Raw genomic sequence first — 24,383 nt, 5'->3', positions numbered from 1 at the left:
AAACAGGAGCTAAGCTACTTAAAGTCTTATAATGTATGAACATCTTCTTATTAGATTAAAAAAAACATCCCATTCAAGCGTCCCTTTAATGTGACTTATCAGAACTGAAGTGGACTTCAGCAAAAATGTCAAGTTGAGTCACATTCACCGGCCACTGTGCTGGAAGGTGCTGGAAACATTCCTCAGAGATTTTTTTGTCTATATCGACTATAGCATCACTCAGTTGCTGCAGATTTGCTGGCTGCACATCCATGATGTAAATCTCATATTTCACCACATCCCAAAGGTGCTCTGTACTTTATATTGGATTGACATTTGGTGACTGTGTAGGCCATTTGAGTATAGTGATCTCACTGTCATGTTCAAGATTCCAGTGCTTCGTGACGGGGGTGCTATCTGCTGAAAGTAGCCATCATAATAAATCATGCGGTGCATGATCAAGCAAAACTTTTAGAAGTCTATAAAAGCTGTTTAGCATTTCTTATTATGGCCGATTGAAACAATTATCAACATAAAAGAGACACGTTTGGATGTTCTGATAACGATTCCTATGTAAAAGAATCACTTCCTGCCCTTTCGCTTGTCATCAAAATTAAATTGTTATGTTATAAAAGCCAGTCAATTATATAAAAACTAATATGTATATGCTGTATATGAAGAATAAAAAATAGAAATAAAAATAAATTATTAAATATAAAAAAAAATTGTTAGTTTAGTTTTTTTTAGAATTGAATAAGTGCCTTTTATAATGACAGCCACCTAAATGTCCACATACAATACCTCTCAGTGCCACCACATGGCTGTTACATCACAATGTCTGTTTTTCAAAGCCCCACATTGCCTCTACAGGACAGCAGTGAGCAGTGGTCAGAGTCTTGTCACCACACATTGGCTGTATGCAGGGGGATCAGGCTTGGCATTTGCACCAGTAATGTTGACATGCTTGAGCGTGTGTTTGCCAAAGCAGAGGCAGTCTCGTGGTGAGTCAATCAGACAGCCTGTGACTCATCTGCTCCTCACTTCCATGGCTGACTCTGCCTGATCCTCCACAGATTTTAGGCCATTTGCAATCCTCGCATTCACAATATCCTTGTCAATCCATCCATCAATCAACTCCCGTCCGAAACATTCCCTGTCTGGACACACAGACATCCATCAGCACATACGCATTCATTCATTCAAGTCACATTCAAGTTTCTCTTAGATCTGATTTAATACAGAAGGTTATGAACACTGACTACATATACATGAGTAATTCAATTATGTGCCTTATTCTGATTAAGACAATAATATGATTAATGTGTTTACAAGAGTTACGTTTTGAATGTTTCTTTCATCATCCTGTTTTGCATGTTATAGCACAGAACGATGAACATCATTCCATCACCAAGCTATCCAACCTTTCATGTAACTTTGGGTGTTTCATTTTTAATTTGTCGAAATTAACTACAGTTCGGCAGTTTCACTTTAATTCAGTAACATTTCATTCATCCCCCCCATGGCAAACTTAGGCATTGGATGTGAGCATGAAGGACTGGTGAAAGAATACCGTATGCTGAATGAAAAAAAAAAAAAAAAAAAAAAACGTCCACATTTCGCGATGTGTGTGTCTATTGTCCTTTACTGACTCAGTAGACACAGATCATAGTGTCAAACAGCCATGTGGATGAAATATCCTATTGCAAAATGCAACAACAAGTCCAATATGAGGGTATTAGTTTGATTGTGGAGTTTACATGTCTGTACTGCACTTCAATAATTTGACTAAAATCGGCATACTCCACAATTTAATTTCATTTCTGTTTAGTTAGATTATAACTTTAGTCAGATTAATGTAATCAAAATTGCTGTTTACATTATAGAATCTTAATCAGAGTATTTTCTTAATCATATTAAAATCAGACCATCAGTGTCCATGTAAACATATTCAGTGTTGGGGATAATGCATTACAAGTAACGCAAGTTATATAATAATTTACTTTTCTGCGTAACACAATACTTACATAATATTTTGAGTTACTTAAAAAAAAAAATTACTGTGAGTCATTTTTTCTTTGATGCAAATAGATATTTTTAAAAAATTTCTGAGTTAAAAGTCACGTTGAATCATGCACTCAGTGAAAACCATTGTTCTGAATGCATTGAAAATAATGAAAAGGGGTCAGTCTCAGTGGACAGCAATTTTACTTAACTAATAAGACAAAAGGTACACAAGTAGCAAACACAATGCTTTAAACTCATAATTCTGTAAATACGCCATCAACTCTGTGGTCAGGAAGTTCTCAAAAGTTAACATTATCTTACATTATTATATTTTTTATGTGTTTTTTTTTTTTTACAGTAACTGAAGGTGTAGAATATTCAGTATTGTTAATTGCAGAGCTCCTCTTTAAAACAATTAATTAAAAATAAATGAATAAATAAATAAGTTGCCGCTGGAAGGGCTTCCGCTGTGTGAAGAAACATGCTGGATAAGTTGGCGGTTCATTCCGCTGTGGTGACCTCAGATTAATAAAGGGACTAAGCCGAAAAGAAAATGAAAAAATTAATGAATGAAAGAGTTGCAGCTGGAAGGGCATTTGTTGCGGGAAAAAAAAAAACATGCTGGATAAGTTGGCTGTTCATTCCTCTGTGGCAACCACAAAATAATAAAGGGACTAAGCCGAAAATAAAATCAATGAATAAATAAATAAATATGTTGTGGCTGGAAGTGCATCCGCTTTGTAAATAACGTGCTGGATAAGTTGGCGGTTCATTCCGCTGTGGCAACTTTAATTAAACCAAAATTAAAATAAATGAATGAATAAATAAATAAGAAAAAAATAACCTGCAAGTTCTGGAAGAGATCAAGCATCAGCCAGGTAAAGAAAAGTAACTCGAATGTAACTATTTACCATTAACTACTAAGTAACACAAATAGTTACATTTTGTGGGAGTAACTCAATATTGTAATGCATTACTTTTAAAAGTACCTATAAAAATACATTTAAGAATCTGGGCTGAAACAACTGATGCAGATATATTAGTCCTCACGGAGACATGGTTGAAGGCATCAGTTACTAATGACTTGATTAATATTAATACTTATAATGTCTTCAGATGTGATCGTACGAAAAAAGGAGGGGGAATTGCTATATATGTAAAGTCCAACTTAAATTGCTCCTGCATACATTCGATCAGCAAAGAAAACAGCTTGGAATTGTTGGTGCTTAAACTACATTTGGTCTCCGGCTCGGACATTATCGTTGGTGGTTGTTATCGCCCGCCTTCATCGTCTTCAAGTGAAGCATGCACTTTAGCTTCAGCTTAGTCCCTAATTTATCAGGGTTTGCCACAGTGGAATGAACCCCCAAGTATTCTGGCATATGTTTTACACAGCGGATGCCCTTCCAGCCACAACCCAGTACTGGGAAATATGGTTGTTCATGTTAAATATAAATAAATATCAGTTTGTTTTTACAAACAAACAAAAAAGTCTCTTGTTTGATGATTTGGTTTGTGCTATTCATTTCAAACTTCCGTTAAGGGTGCATAGTGAGCATTGACGTTCCCAGATTTTCACTGTGCATTGTGGGACTCTTCATGAAGCAAACATTTCAGTGCACCTAAAGAATTTAGCGACTGAGACAGCTCTTAAAATGGCTGACACTCTGATCAGTGCACTGACTACTGAACAATGGAGCTGATTGAGATGCACCCTTAGACATCTTCTTTCAGCATTTTATTTCCAACTGCTTTACAGGTCAGGCTTTGCAAAAGCACGACAAAATGCATCTTTGGCCGGTCTGTTTGTTTGCTTGCATGCACGCTCTGATCTTGTAAGTGCAAACTAAGTCTTGTTTCTTCACAACCGAAGCATTATTAATGGCCCGGGGTTAAGGTGAAGGGTTTTAGAGTGATAGCACACAGGCCTGAATGGAACACCTGCGTTATTTTTTCATGAACGTATACGTGTGTGTTTGTGTTTTTAGGGTGATAGAGAGTACAGACCGAGTGTGTGTTCCCGCTTGAGTGGTCAACACTTTTATTCTAGTGGGTTAGCGCTGTGTGTGTGTCTGTGTTTGCGATCCATTGGGAGTACTTCAGCTGAGGGCAAGAGAAGCGAGAAACTTTGAGGAGGCTTTTATGTACTTTTGAGTGAAACCATCCACAGAAAAGCTTTTATAAAAAAAACCCCTTGATTTTATTCTGGCATTCCACTTACTCAATTACATGAGTCTTTCCTGACTTTTCATCTCTGGCTGTATTGATGGGTCTTAACCCTTTAGCTGCCATGAGAAATTAATTGAGCTGAACTGAACTTTCCCAATAAGGTCATCTATAAATAATGTTCAGCTTCAAAATAAACAGTACTTGTGGCTTAATGTCCACGTGAAATCAAAATTGTTTAGTTAGGTAGTGCACATTGCTATTCTTTAGGACAGGGGTTCCCAAACTTTTCAGCACGCGACCCCTAAAATAACAATGCCAGTGACTCGCGACCCCCAATATCCTCTGAGGTGGTTATAAATACAGAAAACTTGCCTGCAATGGCGCACACACACACCAATAGACCAAAGTCTATTCTTCATTTAATTTTTTTTATGTATGCCAGTGCTGTAAATGGGCTAGAAAGTTTAACCTGGTGTTATAAAATCAATCTGCTGCATCTGACGCTATTGCTGTCTTTAATATAATGTATTTACCCCAGGGGTCGGAATCCAATAGAACAAGTAAATAAGCTACTATAGCAACTATAAACGACTGTTTTTTTCTCTTCAGTTGGTTATGGATAAAATATGGTAATTCTTATGGCTTAATAATAAGTAGATTTTTGGAAATCACCAGGCGACCCCCCCTTCATTGTTCCACGACCCCTCAAAGGGTCCCGACCCCCACTTTGAGAACCACTGCTTTAGGAGAACAGTAATCTGTACAATTTAATCCACACTATGCGAATGACATTTATGCACTAGATTATCGCACAAAAGACGTGCAAATAAAGCAGCGTTTCTATCCAACAAGCCAAAGAGAACAAAATCGTACATTCCTGATTAACTGGCGCCAAATATCAGCAGTAAAAACAGAATTTTCTGCAGTATGAGAATCTGCATGAATCTTTTCTCCATTTAATAAATGACTTGAGCCCCAGAAGACAGTTTGCCGACATGCAATGAATGCGTGGTGATGTTTGATGGTGTGAGACGCAGAGTGCAGATGCTTTTGACATTTCTGAAGGTCATTAATAATATTATAACACTCATACTTAAACGGTTAAGGCGTTTTAGATTGACCAACACAACATTTCAGATGTTTTACAGTGTTGAGCCTGCTGGTTTGTCCCTTCACACACATTTTTATCATCACATGATCTATAATAACAAAATCACATGACGTTTTTTTTTAATGCGCATGCTGGAATTTGTTCGGTAAAAGTGTTTCCATCGTGATTTATGAGCATCTGTTCTTATCGAATAAAAAGTTTATCCTACTCAGTCATGCGCATACATTTTTAATGCGCATTTTCAAAATGTGCATAAAAATAGGTGGATGGAAACGTAGCTACTGAAAAAGTTATGTTTGCTGCTTGTTCAAACTACAGTTAAAGTCAAATAAAAAAAAATATTCCCGCTGTTAAACAGAAAACGGGGAAAAAAATAAACGGGAGCTAATAATTCAGGGGGGCCTCTAATTCTGACTTTGACTGTATTTATTTAAAATGAGCTTAAAAAACACAATTCTGTGTTAAAACTTCATTGTATTATGTTTAATCGACTACAATTTGTTAAAACCAATTAGTTAATTTAATTCCTTCATGTTGTTCCAACACAAATCAGTTGTGTGGTAGTGCAGTAAAAAAATAAGTGTGTATTGGTAATCTTCAATCAAAGTCTGAACATTTGCATTTGGAACAAAAATGACAGCATCAGCCATAACATTTGTAACTATGCATCATCATAAACAGCACAGTGTTTGTGAGAAATACTACCGTAAGAAATTTCCCAATGATTATTTGATGTATTTGTTATGGAGTTAATTCAAGCCTTTCTGCAATGATGAGTCACACACAATGTTGTTACAAAGTTCAGGCGCACACACGCATACACGCACATACACAGACACACACACACAGTGACATGCACAAGCACAGTGTGCACGTTTAACCTTGCACTGTTTTTGCATGGCAAATGTGACAGGATACACGTTAATATCCTCTGTTGTATGGATATCGGTTATGTGAAATGAACAAAATAAGCCTAATTTAACGTCCACAAAGCAGGATTGAAGCATCTTCTCTTATAATTGTACTGGCATGTGGCTGTGGTGGTAAAGACGGTAAAATCGCTGTAATTCATTACACAAATGCACTGTTTTAAAAACATTTTAAACTTGTAAAACTCGTTCTTGATCACATTTGATGATGATTGATGATCACAGTGAGCTGAGTAGATCTTTTAATCCTAGTTGCTTTGTGCATGTCCTGTCTTGCTGATATAATTATAAGCTTTACTATAGAGACATGTTAATACCTAGCTGTCAATCAATCAAGTCAATCACTCCTATGTCACGTTGCGGTCAGCCTCAAAATGAGAAGGATTTGGATCCTATTTTAACATCAGGAAATTTAATAAAAGAGACCTATTTTCTTTATATCACCCTAATATCACTGTGGACACACTATACCTACACACAGTTTTGTACAAACAGCTTACAAAAGATGACTTTCGTCATAGATGCTCTTTAACTTTCTGGTGAATCTTTAACCTTGACCAATTGAAGTGCTGTATGTCATAGAAAAAAATAAAGCAATTTCTAATATACCATTATTAAAATAACACAAAAAAGATGGAATAAACCGAATATAAAATAATATATAATAAATTGCTTAAGTGTTTCCATTACAGATTGTACAGCGGTTCAATTCACAGATCAAATTTTAAATGGCTTTTTGTGAAATTGGCAAATATATATACAGTTGAAGTCAGAATTAATAGCCCCCCTGAATTATTAGACCTCCTGTTTATTTTTTCCCCCAATTTCTGTTTAACGGAAGGAAAAAAAATTCAACACATTTCTAAACATAGTTTTAATAACTCATTTCTAATAATGATTTATTTTGTCATTGTCATGATGACAGTAAATAATATTTCTCTAGATATTTTTCAAGACACTTCTATACAGCTTAAAGTGACATTTAAAGGCTTAACTAAGCAAATTGGGGTTACTAGGCAGTATAGGGTAATTAGGGAAGTTATTGTATAACAATAGTGTGTTCTGTAGTATCGGGAAAAAATAGATAGCTTAAGGGGGCTAATAATTTAACCTTAAAATTAATTTTGAAAATTAAAAACTGCTTTTATTCTAGCCAAAATAAAACTTTCTCCAGAAGAAAAAAATATTATCAGACATACTGTAAAAATGTCCTTGCTCTGTTTATCCTCCTTTGGGAAATATAAAAAAAGGGAAAATAATGAAAAGGGGGGCTAATAATTCTGACTTTAATTGTGTGTGTGTGTGTGTGTGTGTGTGTGTGTGTGTGTGTGTGTGTGTGTGTGTGTGTGTGTGTGTGTGTGTGTGTGTGTGTGTGTGTGTGTGTGTGTGTATGGTTTAATTTATTTTTACATTATCAGCCTGCATCTTACAATAGAACCATGTGACTTCTGACATTTTGCGAGATCGGGTCACATTTATGTGTTAGTTAGTGATCTATGTATTTATTTTATTATTGTGCTGTCAAATTACTACAGTACAGTATGCGTTCTTGATGTTGAAAAGTTTAACAAAAGGACTTTTATTGAAATGATCTATTGTCTGTGTTTATTGTGTTTATCATTTGTTAGTGACCTTCTGTTACCTTTTTCCATTATTGCAAGGATTTATTTCTATAAAATATAATTTATTTCTGAGATAATGTGTTTCAAATAACTAAAAATGTCACTGAAAGTCAATTTGTTAAACTGCAGAGTTACATTTTCAATACAAAAAGATGTCATAGCAGGGATTATGTAATATAATGCAACTTGAAAGCATAAATAAATGGACAACACCGCTGAATTGCAAGCAATGTGCAAAAGTTAACAGCTACTGTAGCTACTGATGTGTTTTTTTCCCCTGTGGAGTGTTCAACAAAGGTATCCTCTCGCTTTATATAAAGACACACTATTCTTGTGAGGTATAAATCACTGCACCTGTACTCAGTTTTCTTCTTTTTCCTCCAGCTCTATATGCAACAAAGTCACATCAAGCTTTTTTCTTTTTTCTGTCCATCTCCATACACTGTGTCCTTCCCTCAGGTCAGTGGTGTTGTGGCCTTGCCGAGGCCGATGCAGGGGGTCTGAAAGAGAAAACAGTGATCGCACTGACAGACAGCTCTTCTTTATAAAGACCTGTCCACACGCAGGATGAGCCCTGCGGTCCTGAAATGCTCGCTGGCTGACCACCTGCCTCTGGGAAAACCTCACAACCTAGACAGGGTGTCACAGCGCTCTGAATCACACTGAATGAGAATGATGGCTCAAAAAGGAAACCGGTGACTGCATGGACAGAGAATGGACAGAAGAAGCTTTCAGATTAGTGGCTGTCATACTCACACACGTACACTCACGTACACTCACGTACACACACACGTACACTCACGTACACATACACACACATTGTAAATGTGGTTTACGAGGACTCTCCACAGGTGTACTGTATCTTATTTTGTAAAAGATCCCTTTTCCTACACTGAAAAAATATTCATTGGATACACTAAACTTTTTTAAGGGATGTGGTTGCAAACAATTTATATGGACTGAATTTAAACAAACAAAGTTGGACGTTACAAATTTAACTTGTAAACTCAGCCCAAAAATGCTGTTTGCAACCATTTACCTTTAATAAAAAATAGTAAATGTAATGAATACTTTTTTTTCAGTGTACCCCAACCCCTAAACCCAATCTCTTACAGGAAATATTACACATTTTAATGCCAAAAGACTACACTCATCGGCCATTTTATTAAGTATACCTGTCTAACTGTCACATGGCAGCAACTCAATGCATTTAGGCAAGTAGACATGGTCAAGATGATCTGCTGCAGTTGAAACCGAGCATCAGAATGGGAAAGGAAGGTCATTTAAGAGACGTTAATTATAGCAAGATTGTTGGTGCCAGACAGGCTGGTCTGAATATTTCAGAAACTGCTGATCTACTGGGATTTTCACACACAACCATGTCTAGGGTTCACAGAGAATGGTCTAAAAAAAGAGGAAATGTCCAGTGAGCGGCAGTTCTGTGGGCGCAAATGCCTTGTTGAAGCTAGAGGACAGAGGAGAATGACCAGACTGGTTTGAGCTGATACAAAAGCAGCAGTGACTCAAATAACCACTCGTTACAACCGAGGTATGCAGAAGAGCATCTCTGAACACACAACACGTCAAACCTTGAGGCGGATGGGCTACAGCAGCAGAAGATCACACCGGGTGCCACTCCTGTCAGCTAATAACAAGAAACTGAGGCTATAATTCACACAGGCTCACCAAAAGTGGACAGAAGAAGATTGGAAAAATGTTGCCTGGACTGGCTCTCGATTTCTGCAGCAACATTCAGATGGTAGAGTCAGAATTTGGCATCAACAACATGAAAGCATGGATGCATCCTGCCTTGTATCAGTGGTTCAGGCAGCTGGTGGTGGTGTAAGGGTAAGGGACATATGTTCTTGGCATACTTTGGGCCCATTAGTACCAACTAAGCATCGTGTCAACACCACAGCCTAGTATTGTTGCTGACCATTTCCATCCCTTTATAACCACACAGTGTACTCATCTTCTAATGGCTACTTCTAGCAGAATAACACACCATGGCGTAAAGCGCAAATCATCTCAGACTGGTTTCTTGAACACGACAAGGAGTTCACTGTATTCACATGGCCTCCACACTTACTAGATCTCAATCCAATAGAGCACCTTTGTTATGTGGTGGAACGGGAGATTTGCATCATGGATGTGCAGCCGACAAATGTGCAGCAACTGCCTGATGCTATCATGTCAATATGGACCAGAATTTCTGAGAAATATTTTACAGTACCCTGTTGAATCTATGCCACAATGGATTAAGGCAGTTCTGAAGGCAAAATTGGGTCCAACCCGGTACTAGTATGGTGTACCTAATAGCGTGGCCAGTGAGTGTATGATTTTTAATTGTTCGTTACGAGGACACAGGGAATGTCATTATAATCCACCTGAACATTGTCGCCTGTTTATCAAATTTGTGTGCTCATAAACTGCATAAACAAGTAAATGCAATTAAAATACTTTTAAAGAATTACAGCTTAATTAATTTGATCAAAATTAAATTAATTCAATAATTAGTAACCGATGATCTTACAAAATGGTCCAACATGACGTTTAGTAAAATCCTTTAATGCATATTTTTTTAGTTCCAGTTTATATTAAAGTTGACATTTAGCCACACAATGTTGGTGTTTTGTAACATCTCATTTTTACGAGGTGGGTCATTAGCCCAGCGCTCAACCCCCAACCTGGATAACCAGGACATACACACATACACTACAGACAATTTAGATTACCCATTTCACATACAGCGCATGTCTTTGTACCTGTGGGAAAAACCAGAGCACCCGGAGGAAACCCACACAAACATGGGGAGAACACTTAAACTTCACACAGAATGAGACGGTGCTCACTGCAGAGCCATTTGAGCAGAGTTGAGCTTCAGCGAGGGGGGAGCATGAGCTCTCGCTCCTCCTCCTATAAGCTGTTTTAATGCGTACACCAACCCCACCCCTAACCCTACCCCACATCACTCGTGGAAGAAGTGCAAAAAAGGAGGAGCGAGAGCTGAAGCTCCCCCTCGCTGGAGCTCAGCTCTGCCCAAATAGCTCTGCAGTGAGCACCACTTGCACAGAATCGCCAACTGACCCAGCCAGGACTCAAACCAGCAACCTTCTTGCTTTGAGGTGACAGAGCTACCCACTGTGCCACCCATGCATAATCAAATGTAATGCATTGTTTCATCTCAGACTAATTGTAACATGGGTCAAATTACTGTACCTAAGTTTATCTTAATATATCTGGTATCCCAAGTTTCATATCTTCATATATCAGAGGATTAAACAAGTATTTACTTAATACCCACTTAATAATTACAGCTAAAAAAAAGAGAGACATAAATGTATTATGAGAATGATGCATTTTGTGTAAACCTTTAATAAATGATCAAAAACCAAGCAGTATTACTGGAAACAATTACTAAAACAGTTGCTGTGAGAACTTCATGCGTGATTTTTCTTTTAACTTTTCTTGACAATTCAATCAATTTTTTACAGCGCCAAGCACAAAAAAAAGGCTAGAAGACTCTTGACTGCGCTCTCACTCAGATACACACAGTGACAGACAGACGCTTGTTCAGAACTGGGGAGATGGATGTGTCAGCAGTCTGATTATGAAACCATTCAGATCTAGAACACTTGCACTTCAAGCCAACATGGAGCACTGCAACAATTCATAAGGATGAACGTACACCGAAACACACATGCACACACACACACTAAAAGAAAGTTGAATTGAGAGCAGTGGCAGACAGAATGGGCACAGACACCCAAGTCTGTATTTCATCTTAGTTTCCATAATTCAGAATGCAAAATACATCATTATTATGTTGTTTTCCAGTTGAAGGCCGATCCATCAGAGTGTAAATTGGTGTGGGTGGCTGTACACACGCCCTGGGTTTATAGAGAAATGGAGAACGGCGTGAGAGCAAAAAAACACAAAAAAAACAGATGAAGCGTCTTGTGCTCTCGCCTGGTTCATCTTTCAGATCTCCGACAGGGTTAGTTATGCGAGCGCAAAATAATAAGGATTATATATTACAAAAAACAACAACGACAAAATCAGTCCCTGCTCTCATTATCTCTCATGATTCCAATCCACAGCGCTCGCTTTTAACACACACATAAGCAAAGCCTGCATCTAAATAGGCCTTCTTTCATATTATATAGCTCACAATATTAATAATAACAATAATAGGAGTTGCAGGGTGGCACAGTAAGTAGCACTGTTGCCTCACAGTAAGAAGGTCACTGGTTTGAGCAGGGCCGGATTACCCAATGCGCATTATGGGCACAGGTCCAGGGGCCCGTGCACACTTGGGGCCCCTGCGAGGGGGGGGCAATTTTGGAGTGTCTATTTAGGCTAAGTGCAAAGAGTGCACGTCGTTGGAACAAGCTACTTAAGCGATTCACGCACATCACCGTTTGATTGACAGAGACCACATAAATAAAGAGCGCAGTAGGCAGCAGTGTGAGTGGCGTCGTTCGTAAAACGCATGGCAAGGGTTTTGACGCGATCAATCTTGAACCCAGTTTCAAATCCAGCGTCTGATAAGCATAATCTTCTTTTTCCCCCACTACATATTAGATTTTGCCCACTCTTCATCACAAGGAAGACAAGTAGGAATCATTAATAAGTGTGTGTATTATGGAGGACTCATAGAACTGGATTGGAGAGGTGTCATATCCAAATCATATGCAATATAAGTTTGTAGAAGTCATACTTTAAAAATACCCTTAAATATAATTTTTTAGTACTGCTTGAGTGAACTTGAACAAGTGAACTAAAATCCATCAATTTTCACTAATTGTATTAGTCTTTTATTTATCAAAGTGTGTTTAAATGTTTTAAAAATAAGTTAAACCTTTGTAGATATACATGTACTATATATCATTCTTTCATTTATTCATTTTCTTTTCGACTTGGTCCCTTACTGTATATCATTTATTTTAAAAATACAGTCAATACATTATAGATTAATTTTATTAAAAACTATTATATTAATTTTATACTTTAATTCTATTATAGGGGTGTGGCTTGGTAGGGGGCCTATAAGACATTGTGCTCAGGGGCCTCTAAATTCTTAATCCGGGCCTGGGTTCGAGCCTCGGCTGGGTCAGTTGGTATTTCTTTGTGGAGTTTACATGTTCTCCCCATGTTTGTGTGCGTTTACTCTGGGTGCTCAGGTTCCAAAGACATTCGGTATACAGTAGGTAAATTGGGTAAGCTAAATTGTCTGTAGTGTATGTGTGTGAATGAGAGTGTATGGGTGTTTCCCAGTGATGGGTTGCAGCTGGAAGGGCATCTGCCGCACAAAACATATGCTGGATAAGTTGGTGGTTCATTCTGCTGTGGCAACCCCAGATTAATAAAGGGACTAAGCCAAAAAGAAAATTAATAATAATAATAATGTTTTGACCCTGAGTAAATTGGCCAAAGTCATAGTTTTCATAAAACAGGAGGCAAAAAGTACTTGGAGGTCTACTTCATCTAGTGAGATTCTGGAATTAGAAAAAGAAAGCTGTGCAAGCATATACTTTTATATTTCTATGTGCATGAATTCATTTTGCGAATGCTTTTAACCAACGCAACTTATAGCTAGTATGTCCAGCTGCAGCAAGGAATATGTATGTGCATTAATATGCATTGCTTTAATGTTATGTTTAATATTTTATTAAACCCAACCCTGTTTAGATGTTGAAACACAAATATGTCCACACATTCATGCTTTTCATAAAGTTATGCTAGCTAGCTCTGTGGATAGTTAAGAGCTGACTTATTCTGAACAAATCATTTAAATCAGAGAATCATTAGGTAAATAATTTTGGTCTGATCAAAGTGTTTGATTTGGTAAATCATTTGCTGGAGACTCACTCTGAATGGGTAATCAGAATCAATTAGTCGTTAGCTAAGGTTAACACTTCATTTGTGTGTATCATTTGAATCAGTGAGTCAATAGCTGAACACTCGATCTGACTGTATCATCTAAATCAGTAAGTCATAATCTGGAGACTCGATCTGACTGGATCATCAGAATCAGTGAGTCATTATCTGGACACTCGATCAAACTGGATCATCTAAATCATTGAGCCATTAGCTGGACACTTAATCTGGCTGGATCATTTGAATCAGTAAGTCATTATCTGGAGACTCGCTCCGGCTGGATCATCTGAATCAGTAAGTCATTATCTGGGGATTCGCTCCGGCTGGATCATCTGAATCAGTGAGTCATTAGCTGTTTACTCGCTTTGACTGGATCATCTGAATCAATGAGTCATTAGTTGGATATTCTCTCTGACTGGATAATCTGAATCAGGGAGTCATTAGCCGGACACTCAATCTGACTGGATCATCTGAATCAATGAATCATTAGCTGGACATTCGATCTGACTGGATCATCTGAATTCAGTTAGTCATTAGCTGTAGACTCGCTCTGACTGGATCATCTGAATTTAGTTAGTCATTAGCTGTAGACTCGCTCTGACTGGATCATCTGAATCAGTGAGTCATTATCTCGACACTCGCTCTGACTAGATTATCTGAATCAGTTGGTCATTAGTTGGATACACTCTCTGACTGGATAATCTGAATCAGTGAGTCATAAGCTGGCAACTCACTTGGACTGGATCATCTGAATCAGTGAGTGATTAGTTGTAGACTCGCTCTGACTAGATCATCTGAATCAGTTGGTCATTAGATGGACACTCGATCTGACTGCCTGGATCATCTGAATCAGTTAATCATTATCTGGAGACTCGCTCCGACTGGATCATCTGAATCAGTGAGTCATTAGTTGTAGACTCGCACTGAATGGATCATCTGAATCAGTGAGCCATTAGTTGGATACTCTCTCTGACTGAATAATCTGAATCAGGGATTCATTAGCTGGGCACTCAATTTGACTGGATCATCTGAATCAGGGAGTCATCATTTGGAGACTTGCTCCGACTGGATCATCTGAATCAGTGAGTCATTAGCTGGACTCTCAATCTGACTGGATCATCTGAATCAGAGGATTGAGAATTAAAATAACATGCATTTTAATTAGTCCAATTAGTAACTGAAGATTGATTTGTGAACTTAAATTAAACCACACTGTTACTGTTCACAACTGCATGCATAGCATATACAGTAGAACCTATTTAAATAGTCACAAAGTAAGTGTCAAACTGTAGTACCAACTTAATGAAGCCTAAAGACTCAATGATTCAGATGATCCAAAGCAAGTCTCCTGCAAATGACTCACTGATTCAGTCAGATTGAGTGCCTACAGTACAATATCTGATTTAAGGCACAGTGAGAGGCTTCCACGCTTCAGACCAGGCCTCCATCCTTCACCTCGTGATTAGAGGAAATTAGCGAATCTGCATTTGGTGCCAGAAAACAAAACAGAACAACTGATAATTCGACTTCAACAAGGCCCTGGCATCTAATGAGCTTTCAAAGCCCGAGGAGATGGAGAAATGAGCCTGACGTCTGCACAAAACAGAACGCCTAGTAAAAATAGCCTGCCTTCAATGACCGGCTCACTACAAATGCATCAGTGCTCAAAACAGAACACACTAGCTTGCCAGATCACTTGTTTGCCATTGCATCTTGTCTTTGTTTTTGTGCATGAAAAAAAAAGCCTCCATCTGTGTCAGTGATTTAGTGAGCAGACACACAGCAGAAGTGGCCATGATTGCTTACTCTTACAAACAAAAATGCACACGGTCTGGTTTGCCAGTATATAAGAGAATGGTCGTATCCTACCGCATACAAATGCAAAGATGAACGGACAGATGCATGCATGCCTGCACACGTGCGCACGCTCAGGAGCCTGCAGGGCAGAAAGGACAGAAGACAGAGGCAGGGACAGGAACATTTCAACCATTTCATTTGAGTGGTACCCAGCGGACGGCTCCCCAGTGGCAGTGATAGCTCCAAACACGATGCTCACAGTTCAGAATCTGAAAAAAGAAAGTGTTTTTTTTTTCTTATTCTCTAAGAGACAGACTGACAGAAAGACACTGAGGATGGTGACAGGGGGATGGAGAAATAACAAAGGGGCATCATTGCCTTCTCCATCTCTAACCACGGTGAAACCAAATGTCAGCCGTCAGAAGAACAATGAAAATTAATGCCGCATATTGTACAGCAGTTTATATTTAGCTTTGTAAACGACCATTTCCAACATAATTGAGTCTGATTCAAGCGGCAAAATAGCACACATGCTCATCCTGTGAAGTGAAGGAAAGACAGAGAGCAAACAATACAGTACAGCACTTCAAACAAACCACACGCTGCTGTTATCTGCTCCTGACAGTAGCTTTACTTCGCAAAACCATCAATTCCGTAACTGAATAAATGCTACTCATATGACAAAAGGCAAATAAAACCTGTTCCTGTGCGTGTCTTGAGTACATTTCACACTGAAATATCAATCAATTATTACATAAGAGCAGGTTGTTATTTCTAATGTCACTTGTTAACATGAACAAACCCACTGGAGATCATTCTTGTGTATATACAGTATAGAGAACTACGCTGTCAAAAAATCTTGGCTGTCTTATTTTTAAGCTGAATCAAATTAACCTTATGAGTGCATTGAACTATGTAAACTGACTTAAAACAGCTTGCGTAACTTATAAAATTAAGTTAGAACATGGTTAAATTAGTTTAATAAGTTACAATTACTAATTACTATTACTATTAAGTAATAGTACTAATAAAAATACTAAATACTAATTACTATTAATTACTATTACTATTATTACTATTACAATTACAATTACTATGAAGACTAATGCTGTCAGGACTAATTGGTCATATAATATTTTACAGTGTAGTGAATTGTTTCAAAATATTTTACATTGCAGCGGTTACACCAACTTTTATGCAGTCTTGTCTCTACTTGTATTGGTGGAATTGGAAAATGTTAATACAGTACTATTTCCAGGGCCATTTCTAGACTTTATTTTGTCACCCTATAGGCAAAATTACTATTGTTCACCTCAACACAATATGGACTTTTATAGCTGCTGTTGTAATACAACAACTATAGTAATCCTGTATAAACAAATGACCCAATACTGTAAAGTTTCCACAACAGCAAACTAAAGATTCCTTAACTGCACGTTTACACCAAAGCAGCAAGAGTGTCAAAGGTTGCTCTGGCCGCCCCTTGCGACAACATTGTCAGCTCCGGCGGGGAGAGCATCAAAATTCGCTACATTGATCTCGCATTTAAAGGGGCCATTGCAGCCTATCATATTAGTTACATAAACATCAGTTGCATAAAAATATACCTTCTAGCGTGAAAATGTTGCATACTTATTATCAAATTCATTTAACAATGGGAGATCAAGTTGCATGTGGTGTGGCTTTGCTTCACTTAATTATCCAATGTGTCCATTATGTCTGAAATATCCTGAAGCAGCAGTACTGTTTTGTACTTTCGCATGACATTCCCTCTTTTTTAAAGACAAAAATATAACTTATAACATTAATGCACATCAGTAACTCACCAGTAACTTTTTAAATTATGTTCCTGTAACAAAACATTGCAAATAACTGGACTAAATCCGGCGACCGCAACAATCAAACCCCTGGGAACAACTCTGGTCGGAACCAAAGATCAAAGGATTGTGTTCTCTGGACTTCTCTCAAGCGGTGAACTTCTACATTCTGATTACTTGCCGCCGAACCGCATCATAGCTCATAAAGTTGACTTGATTTCAACTCTCCTCGACGCCCACACCAGCGAAGACGCGCCGTGCTACTCCCCGCCGCTGACTCTCATTGAAAATGAATAACTTCCGGCTACTTTGATGCTCTCGACGCTTTCGGTGTGAACGTACAGTTACAGTATTTATTACAGTTTATCAGTTTACAATAGGTAATACTATGATTGAGCATTCATTAAATTATGAATATAAGAATCCATACAATATAACAAACTTTGAAATGGTATGGTTCAAAAACACTATTGTATTTGCTATGAATTATGCAATGATTCAAATAACTAAATCATAAAGTCATCTGGAATGGCAAAGAAAGTGTTCTTGCAGGACTTCCAGAGTTCATCAAGATTCATTGGATTCATCTTCATCGCCTCCTCCATCTTACCCTAGACATGCTCAATAATGTTTAAGTCCGGTGACTGTGCTTGCTAATCCTGGAGCACCTTGACCTTCTTTGCTTTCAGGAACTTTGATGTGAGGCATAAGTATGAGGAGCGCTATCCTGCTGAAGAATTAGCCCTTTCCTTTGGTTTGTAATGTAAGGGGCAGCACAAATGTCTTGATACCTCAGGATGTTGATGTAGCCATTCACTCTGCAGATGTCTCGCACGCCCCAATACTGAATGTAACACCAAACCATGATTTGTCCTTCACCAAACTTGACTGATTTCTATGAGAATATTAGGTGCATGTGGGTCCAATAGGTCTTCTGCAGTATTTGTGATAACTGGGATGCAGTTCAACAGATGATTCATCTGAAAAATATACCTTCAGGCCACTTAGCAGTTAGCCAAGAGGTAATCAGTGTTGCTTTTTACATTTTAATTAGACCACTTTATCATTATATGTAGAAAGAATACGACTATTAGATGAAAAAAAAATCAGTTTAACAGCTGACAATAGTCACAGGAATAATGTCTCTTTGTTTAGTGGACTGCTAGTCCTCTGTCCTTTCTGAAAGTGAATATGGTGCACAGTGTGATCACAGTCAGTCTGACCATATTCAATATACAGTATCCACTTAGACATTGTTTTGGACCAGTGAGTTTCCCTGTGGGTGGATCCATTTAGAACAATGAGCAAGTTTTGAGCAGAATCAATTATTGATGAAATGTCAAACTCGACATGACAGTGGCTACGCTTTTCAGATTCCGACACAATAGTTAATAGACTAAAATGTTCATCTAGTAACTCTGTCATTTTTATGTCTATGAATAATGTTTGAGCAGCCCACACTCTGACATTCTGTGTAGAATATATATGATGTTAATCGTATCTTTCAAACCATTTTTAAAACAAAAAACGTGGTGGCAGAATTAAATAGTAGGCACGCTGTATTTCACTTTCATGTTAATCTTCGATTTAAAGCAGCCGTATAACAAACGTGGAACAAAGAATACCTGCAGCTTTCCTATTCCGCTGTGAGAAGTGTAAATTTACCGACTTACGGTTCTCCTCAACTGCCTACTCTCATCTCTGAAGCTATAGAAATCAGCTGACTGACCAAATGTCTGGAGAAGAAACCCTTCAGATTTCCATCGATGAGCTTTTTAGGGCACAGCATGAGTCTGCATAAAGAAAAGGCATAATTCAGGAACTCATCATGTACTGTAAGTAACACAGACAAAAAGGAGACATCTGTTTTTGAGAAAGTGGTTATTATTTAGTATGATGTTTTGTTACATACTCGGGTACAGTGTGCATAACCATTTTCACCTCATTTTTTTAAAGTCACAGATAAAAATAAACTTAAAGATGTTACAAATATAAATCGCTTATAATAAGACAATAAAACACAATGTCTGGGAGAAAAAAAAGGAAGGCATGTCTATGGAATCTTACCTAAAAAATAAAAGGATGTCCTGAGACAGTTGCTGTTGTTCTTACCCATTAAACTTTGATCTTGTTCCAAGTGCCAATTACAATGAGCGGGAATGAGAGCGAACTGGGGGAGACTTCAGAGAATGGAGATTGAATCGCTTGTCAGAAATAGTTACCGCACATGCGAGCAGTCTGTTTTGGCAATGATATGCAAACTAAAAGATCCCTCCAGTCTATATTTAACAAGTTAAAGTGCACCATCATACAATCCAAACTGAGGATATCAAAGAAATGTGGATAAATGAGACAGCAGAGGACCCAAATTGGCACTAGTAACTTCATTTTTTATGCCTACTTCTGGTCTCTGCCTAGCATCCAATTAAAGTATTGGATTTGACTGGAAATGTTACACTGTCAGTCACTTGCAGACTCTAACCTGCATTAGGATATACTCTCTATCAAATACACATCACACATATATATTAGCCTATAGTAATGCACAAGATTAACACCAACATCACTGATGGAGGGGATGATCACTGGTATAAAACGATGTTTTCTTAGGAAAGAGAGGAAAAAAGTCTATAAATTACACTTTTTTTTAAAGAGACATTATAGTTGTAAAAATTACGACATCACTAAGCCCTATCTCTGTTTTTTAACTCTGAATGGATGCGATACTGCTGTTTCCATGTGTAATGTAGTGACTCGTTTTCATCATTCAGAAAATATTAGTGTGATTTGAACTAAATCAGCCGATTTAAATGTTATCGAATGAGCGTAATCTGTGGTTAACAGCTGATAGATATGTTCCAATAGGTGCCTGCTGCTCCAACTGATAGGCTCAGTGGGCTGTTATCATCCATTCAGATGGTTAATCAGCTATAGATAACATACAGTTGCGGGCGAAAGTTAATGAGAATTATTTATATTATTTATTAAATTTCGAGGGTTCATGGGAGTATGCACAACCAGCCCACATGTGTTTTGTGGACTTGGAGAAGGCATTAGACCATGTCTCTCGTGGCATTTTGTGGAGGGTGCTCTGGGGCTATGGGGTCAGAGGCGCTCTGTTAAGGGCCATCTCGTCCCTGTATGAACAGAGTAGGAGTTTGGTTCGCATTGCCGACAATAAGTCAGACTTGTTTCCATTGCATGTTGGACTCCAGCAAGGCTGCCCCTTGTCACCAATTCTGCTCTTTATTTTTATGGACAGAATTTCAAAGCGCAGCCTTGGGCAGGAGAGGGTCCGGTTCAGGAAACAACGGGACTTCATCTCTGCTATTCGCAGACTATATTGTTTTGTTGGCTTCATCAAGCACTGGAGCAGTTTGCTGCCAAGTGTGATGCGGCTGGGATGAGAATCAGCACCTTCAAGTCCAAGGCCTTGGTGCTCCACCGGAAAAAGGTGGTTTGCCATCTCCATGTTGGAAGCAAAGTTCCAGGTGAAGGAGTTCAAGTATCTTGGGGTTTTGTTCAGGATTGAGGGAAGAATTGAAAGTGAGATTGACAGGTGGATTGGTGCAGTGGCAGCAGTAATTCAGTCGATGTATCGGTCCGTTGTGGTAAAGAAGGAGCTGAGCTGAAAAGCAAAGCTTTCAATTTACCGGTCAGTCTAGGTTACTACTCTCACCTATGGTCATAACTGAGAGGACAAGATCTCAGATAAAAGCGGCCGATATGACTTTTCTTTGCAGGGTGGCAAGGCGTACCTTTATGGATAGGGTGAGGAGCATTGAAACCTGGGAGCAGCTGGGAGTAGAGCCACTGCTCCTCCACATCGAGAGAAGTCAGCTGAGGTGGCTCAGGCATCTGTTGCGGATGCCTCTTGCATGCCTATCTAAGGCGGTGTGTTCCAGGCATGTCCCACTGGGAGCAGGCCTTGGGGAAAACCCAGGACATGCTGGAGGGAATATGTCCCTCGGCTGGCCTGAGAACACCTCGGGATCCCCTTGGAATAGCTGGAGGAAGTGTCTGGGGAGAGGGAAGTCTAGGGCTCTTTCCTAAGACTGCTGCCCCTGCGACCCAGCCCCAGAAAATAGGTAGAAAATGAATGAATGAATGATTTATTAAATTTCCCATTAATTGTATTATATTAACGTCTACCTCTACCTCAACCCTAATCTCAACCGCCACAGTAATGTAAAAACAGGTCTGGATCTTGAGTCTTCTCCATTAGTATAGCTGATTAACCACGAGAATTATTTGTATTAATTCTAATAGTAGGCACAGAAGCCCCCTACTGGTCCATATCTATAAGCTGATAACCACTGATAACAGCCATTCAATCGAGTGATAACATTCGACTAAATCATCTTCCTTAATCTCAGTATGCTAGCTTTCTTTTGTGTATCATGAATGTTTGGCACATGTATCAAAAGACTATCGTTTCTGACTATAAGACAGAAAGCTTGGGAATTATTTGATGAATCCACCAGATAAATGTATCTAAACGGAGTTTGACTGGGAAATAACAATGCATGTGGAAGATGTCTGCACTGACAGTGTGCAGATGCTGTAATTACCATTAACTTAAGTTTAAAATAACCAGTAGTGAGAGTCATGAGAGCCGAGTGCAGCTTCTGGAAACCATTCAAAGGGCAGTTTTAATTAGAAAAGCAAATCAATGGATTGCGATTCGCTGCATCTCGACCTTTCCTCTCCCTCTTGAGGGAGAGTATGACAAACACAGTGCGAGAAGAAAGACTGGCTTGTTTAACACCACACCATGGTTGTACTGCATTTACTTGCACTGGATGTGCAAATTTAACTCATTGCCTTCACATAAAGAAAAGCAGCGGATTTGCGTGTGGCTTGTACCAGTATGACTCCAGTCACTCATATTGTTGCCTGCAGTGTTATGGACATGGGGGGTCGAAGACATTACGAAAAATGACTCCTCAACAAGCATAAGAGAAGGGAGGTGGCGGGGAAAATTTCACTAATGGTTTTCACATGAAGACAGCCACCATGTTGTGAACGTTGTGTCACTTTCTACTACTGTATGACTGGAATCTGGTTAATGTTCACATATCAAAAGCTTCAGGCTAAATCTGGCAAACTGAGAATAAATTCATATTCTGCAAACTGTGAAACGTGAACTTTGAGTACTGAATCTGATAAATACTCCTCTTTGTGAAAGCACGGATGGCGAAGCAAATGCATTCGGTCAGAAAGAGAGAGCTCTTAAAGTTGACCATTGGATTTTGAAGAAAACCCCGCATAAAAACCCCTAAGCTACAGTTCACTAAAATGCTCTTCTACAAGAGGGCTAAAAGCTAAAAGCACAGTGACTTGGAAGGAAATCACGAAGAAAAGCCGTGACATATTTGAAAACTGAAATGAATGGCATCTCTTTGATTCGCATACCTGCAGATTCACTTAATAAAACCTTTGACTCTGCTAGAGAAACATCTGCGAATGTTTGAAGTGTTTACCGTAGATAAAGAGCAATATCTTTCATCCACCTAAGGTACCTTGTGGCACTGGCAGGTCTTACACAGCACAAATGTGTACACACTGAAGCTAATATCAGCAGCTTTTTCATGTCGCTACATACATAGGATTTGTAATATATGAAGAGAGGCAGTGATCAGAGGTTATACAGCTGAGGGGGGGAATTAAGGATCGGAAATCTAAATCTGTCAGAAAGCAAAAGGGGTAGGCAGTTTCAGTCAAGTCATGGTTTTCTTCAAATAAAGTCCCTCTGCTGATATGCATACAGAATCGCGCAGTCCTTTCTGGTGGCCTTTGTCAACAGGAGCATGTTTGTGCGTCCAATAGCGAGAGATCAAACCACAGCCAATCATTGATTGTTTGGAGATAGTGAGCCAAATCAGGGAAGTCAGCGTCATGAGAAATAAACAAAGCTGACATAACTGAAAATACCAAACAAACGCCGCATAATTAAACTGGCCCATTGCACGATGTAGTATATAAGGCTTCAGAAGGGTCATGTGATCCTGCAATGAAGTGTCTGTGATGCACATCTTGAGGTTTTTTCTGCGTTTTGTGTGCATGTGTGTGTGTATGTATGTGAAAGCAGAGGGCTCCGTCTCCATCCCGGTTCAGCCCTCCTCGGTGTTGTCCCCACTCTTGGGTCTTTGGCACTTGGCGAACGTCCTTAGCCGGCAAGCGATCATCGGACCATAGGGTTTGCATTGTGGCGCGAACGGGATCTTTCCAAACCAGTGCGACGGTTGTCTGTTCAAAAAGAGAACAAGTAAGGACACTTAGAGGAATATTCATGAAAAAACAATGCAAAAATCAGAGACAGAAAACAGGGAAGGAAACAGGGGCGCAGAAAATAGTTTGAAAGAAGATGAGGAACAACATCAGACATCATAACAAAGGCAAAGTGATTAAGGAGAGAGCTACATAAGAAGGTCTGGAGTCGGCTGCTTCTTGTCTGGTGTCATAGTAACTCCATTGAGCTTGCGATCTAGTCTCGGGCTTGAGAGATCCTTCACCTATAACAACACAGCCTGGAGAAGAGACACTTAATGGAACGCGCCCATACACAAGTAGGAAAACAGTGCGTACACAGCTGCATGTGCTTATCTGAAGACTACTGGAGGTCTGGGAGCATTTAAAGGGATAGTCCATCTAAAAATAACATTCTAGCACAGTTATATTCACCCTTATGTTGTTTAAACCTTGCTCATATGACTGAAGACAATATAGCTTGATGTATGTACTCCTTTTGGATCGCAGAGAAGATGGTTAAAATTCACACATAGCAGGATTAGCTTTATTTAATTGGCTTGATTTAAAAACAAACTCTGGTGTAATTAATCTTTTACTGCTGTTCATTTGAATGGATGTGAACACTGCCACCTGAGCCTTGGTGTAAACTAAGAAAGCAGACAGAAACCCCTTAAAAGATGGGTCTTGGTCTGCTTCCAAATAATCTCTGCTGTGGTTCGGCTAAAATATGAGGCATCTAAATGAACCAAAAACCGGATATGATGTGACAAGAAGTGACCATAAAAATGATAGCTCAAGCACACAGGGCTTTTTTTTTTTCATC

General features: G+C 38.8%; 1 protein-coding gene across 41 annotated transcripts in view; it reads right to left on the bottom strand.

Moving 5' to 3' along the window:
* Positions 1–19,174: 19,174 nt before the first annotated feature.
* Positions 19,175–24,383, bottom strand: part of diaph2 (diaphanous-related formin 2) — a 712,207-nt gene continuing 706,998 nt past the window's right edge. For all 41 annotated transcript variants that reach the window (XM_021481247.3, XM_073922125.1, XM_073922132.1 and 38 more), the window contains one exon: positions 19,175–23,557. In XM_021481247.3, coding sequence (XP_021336922.1) covers positions 23,422–23,557 — 136 coding nt within the window. In that variant the 3' untranslated portion in view covers positions 19,175–23,421. The remainder of the gene's footprint in view (positions 23,558–24,383) is intronic.

Source organism: Danio rerio, chromosome 14, assembly GCF_049306965.1.
Source record: "Danio rerio strain Tuebingen ecotype United States chromosome 14, GRCz12tu, whole genome shotgun sequence".
In the NCBI taxonomy this organism is placed as follows: domain Eukaryota; kingdom Metazoa; phylum Chordata; class Actinopteri; order Cypriniformes; family Danionidae; genus Danio; species Danio rerio.
This window is presented reverse-complemented; position numbering and strand designations above follow the sequence as displayed.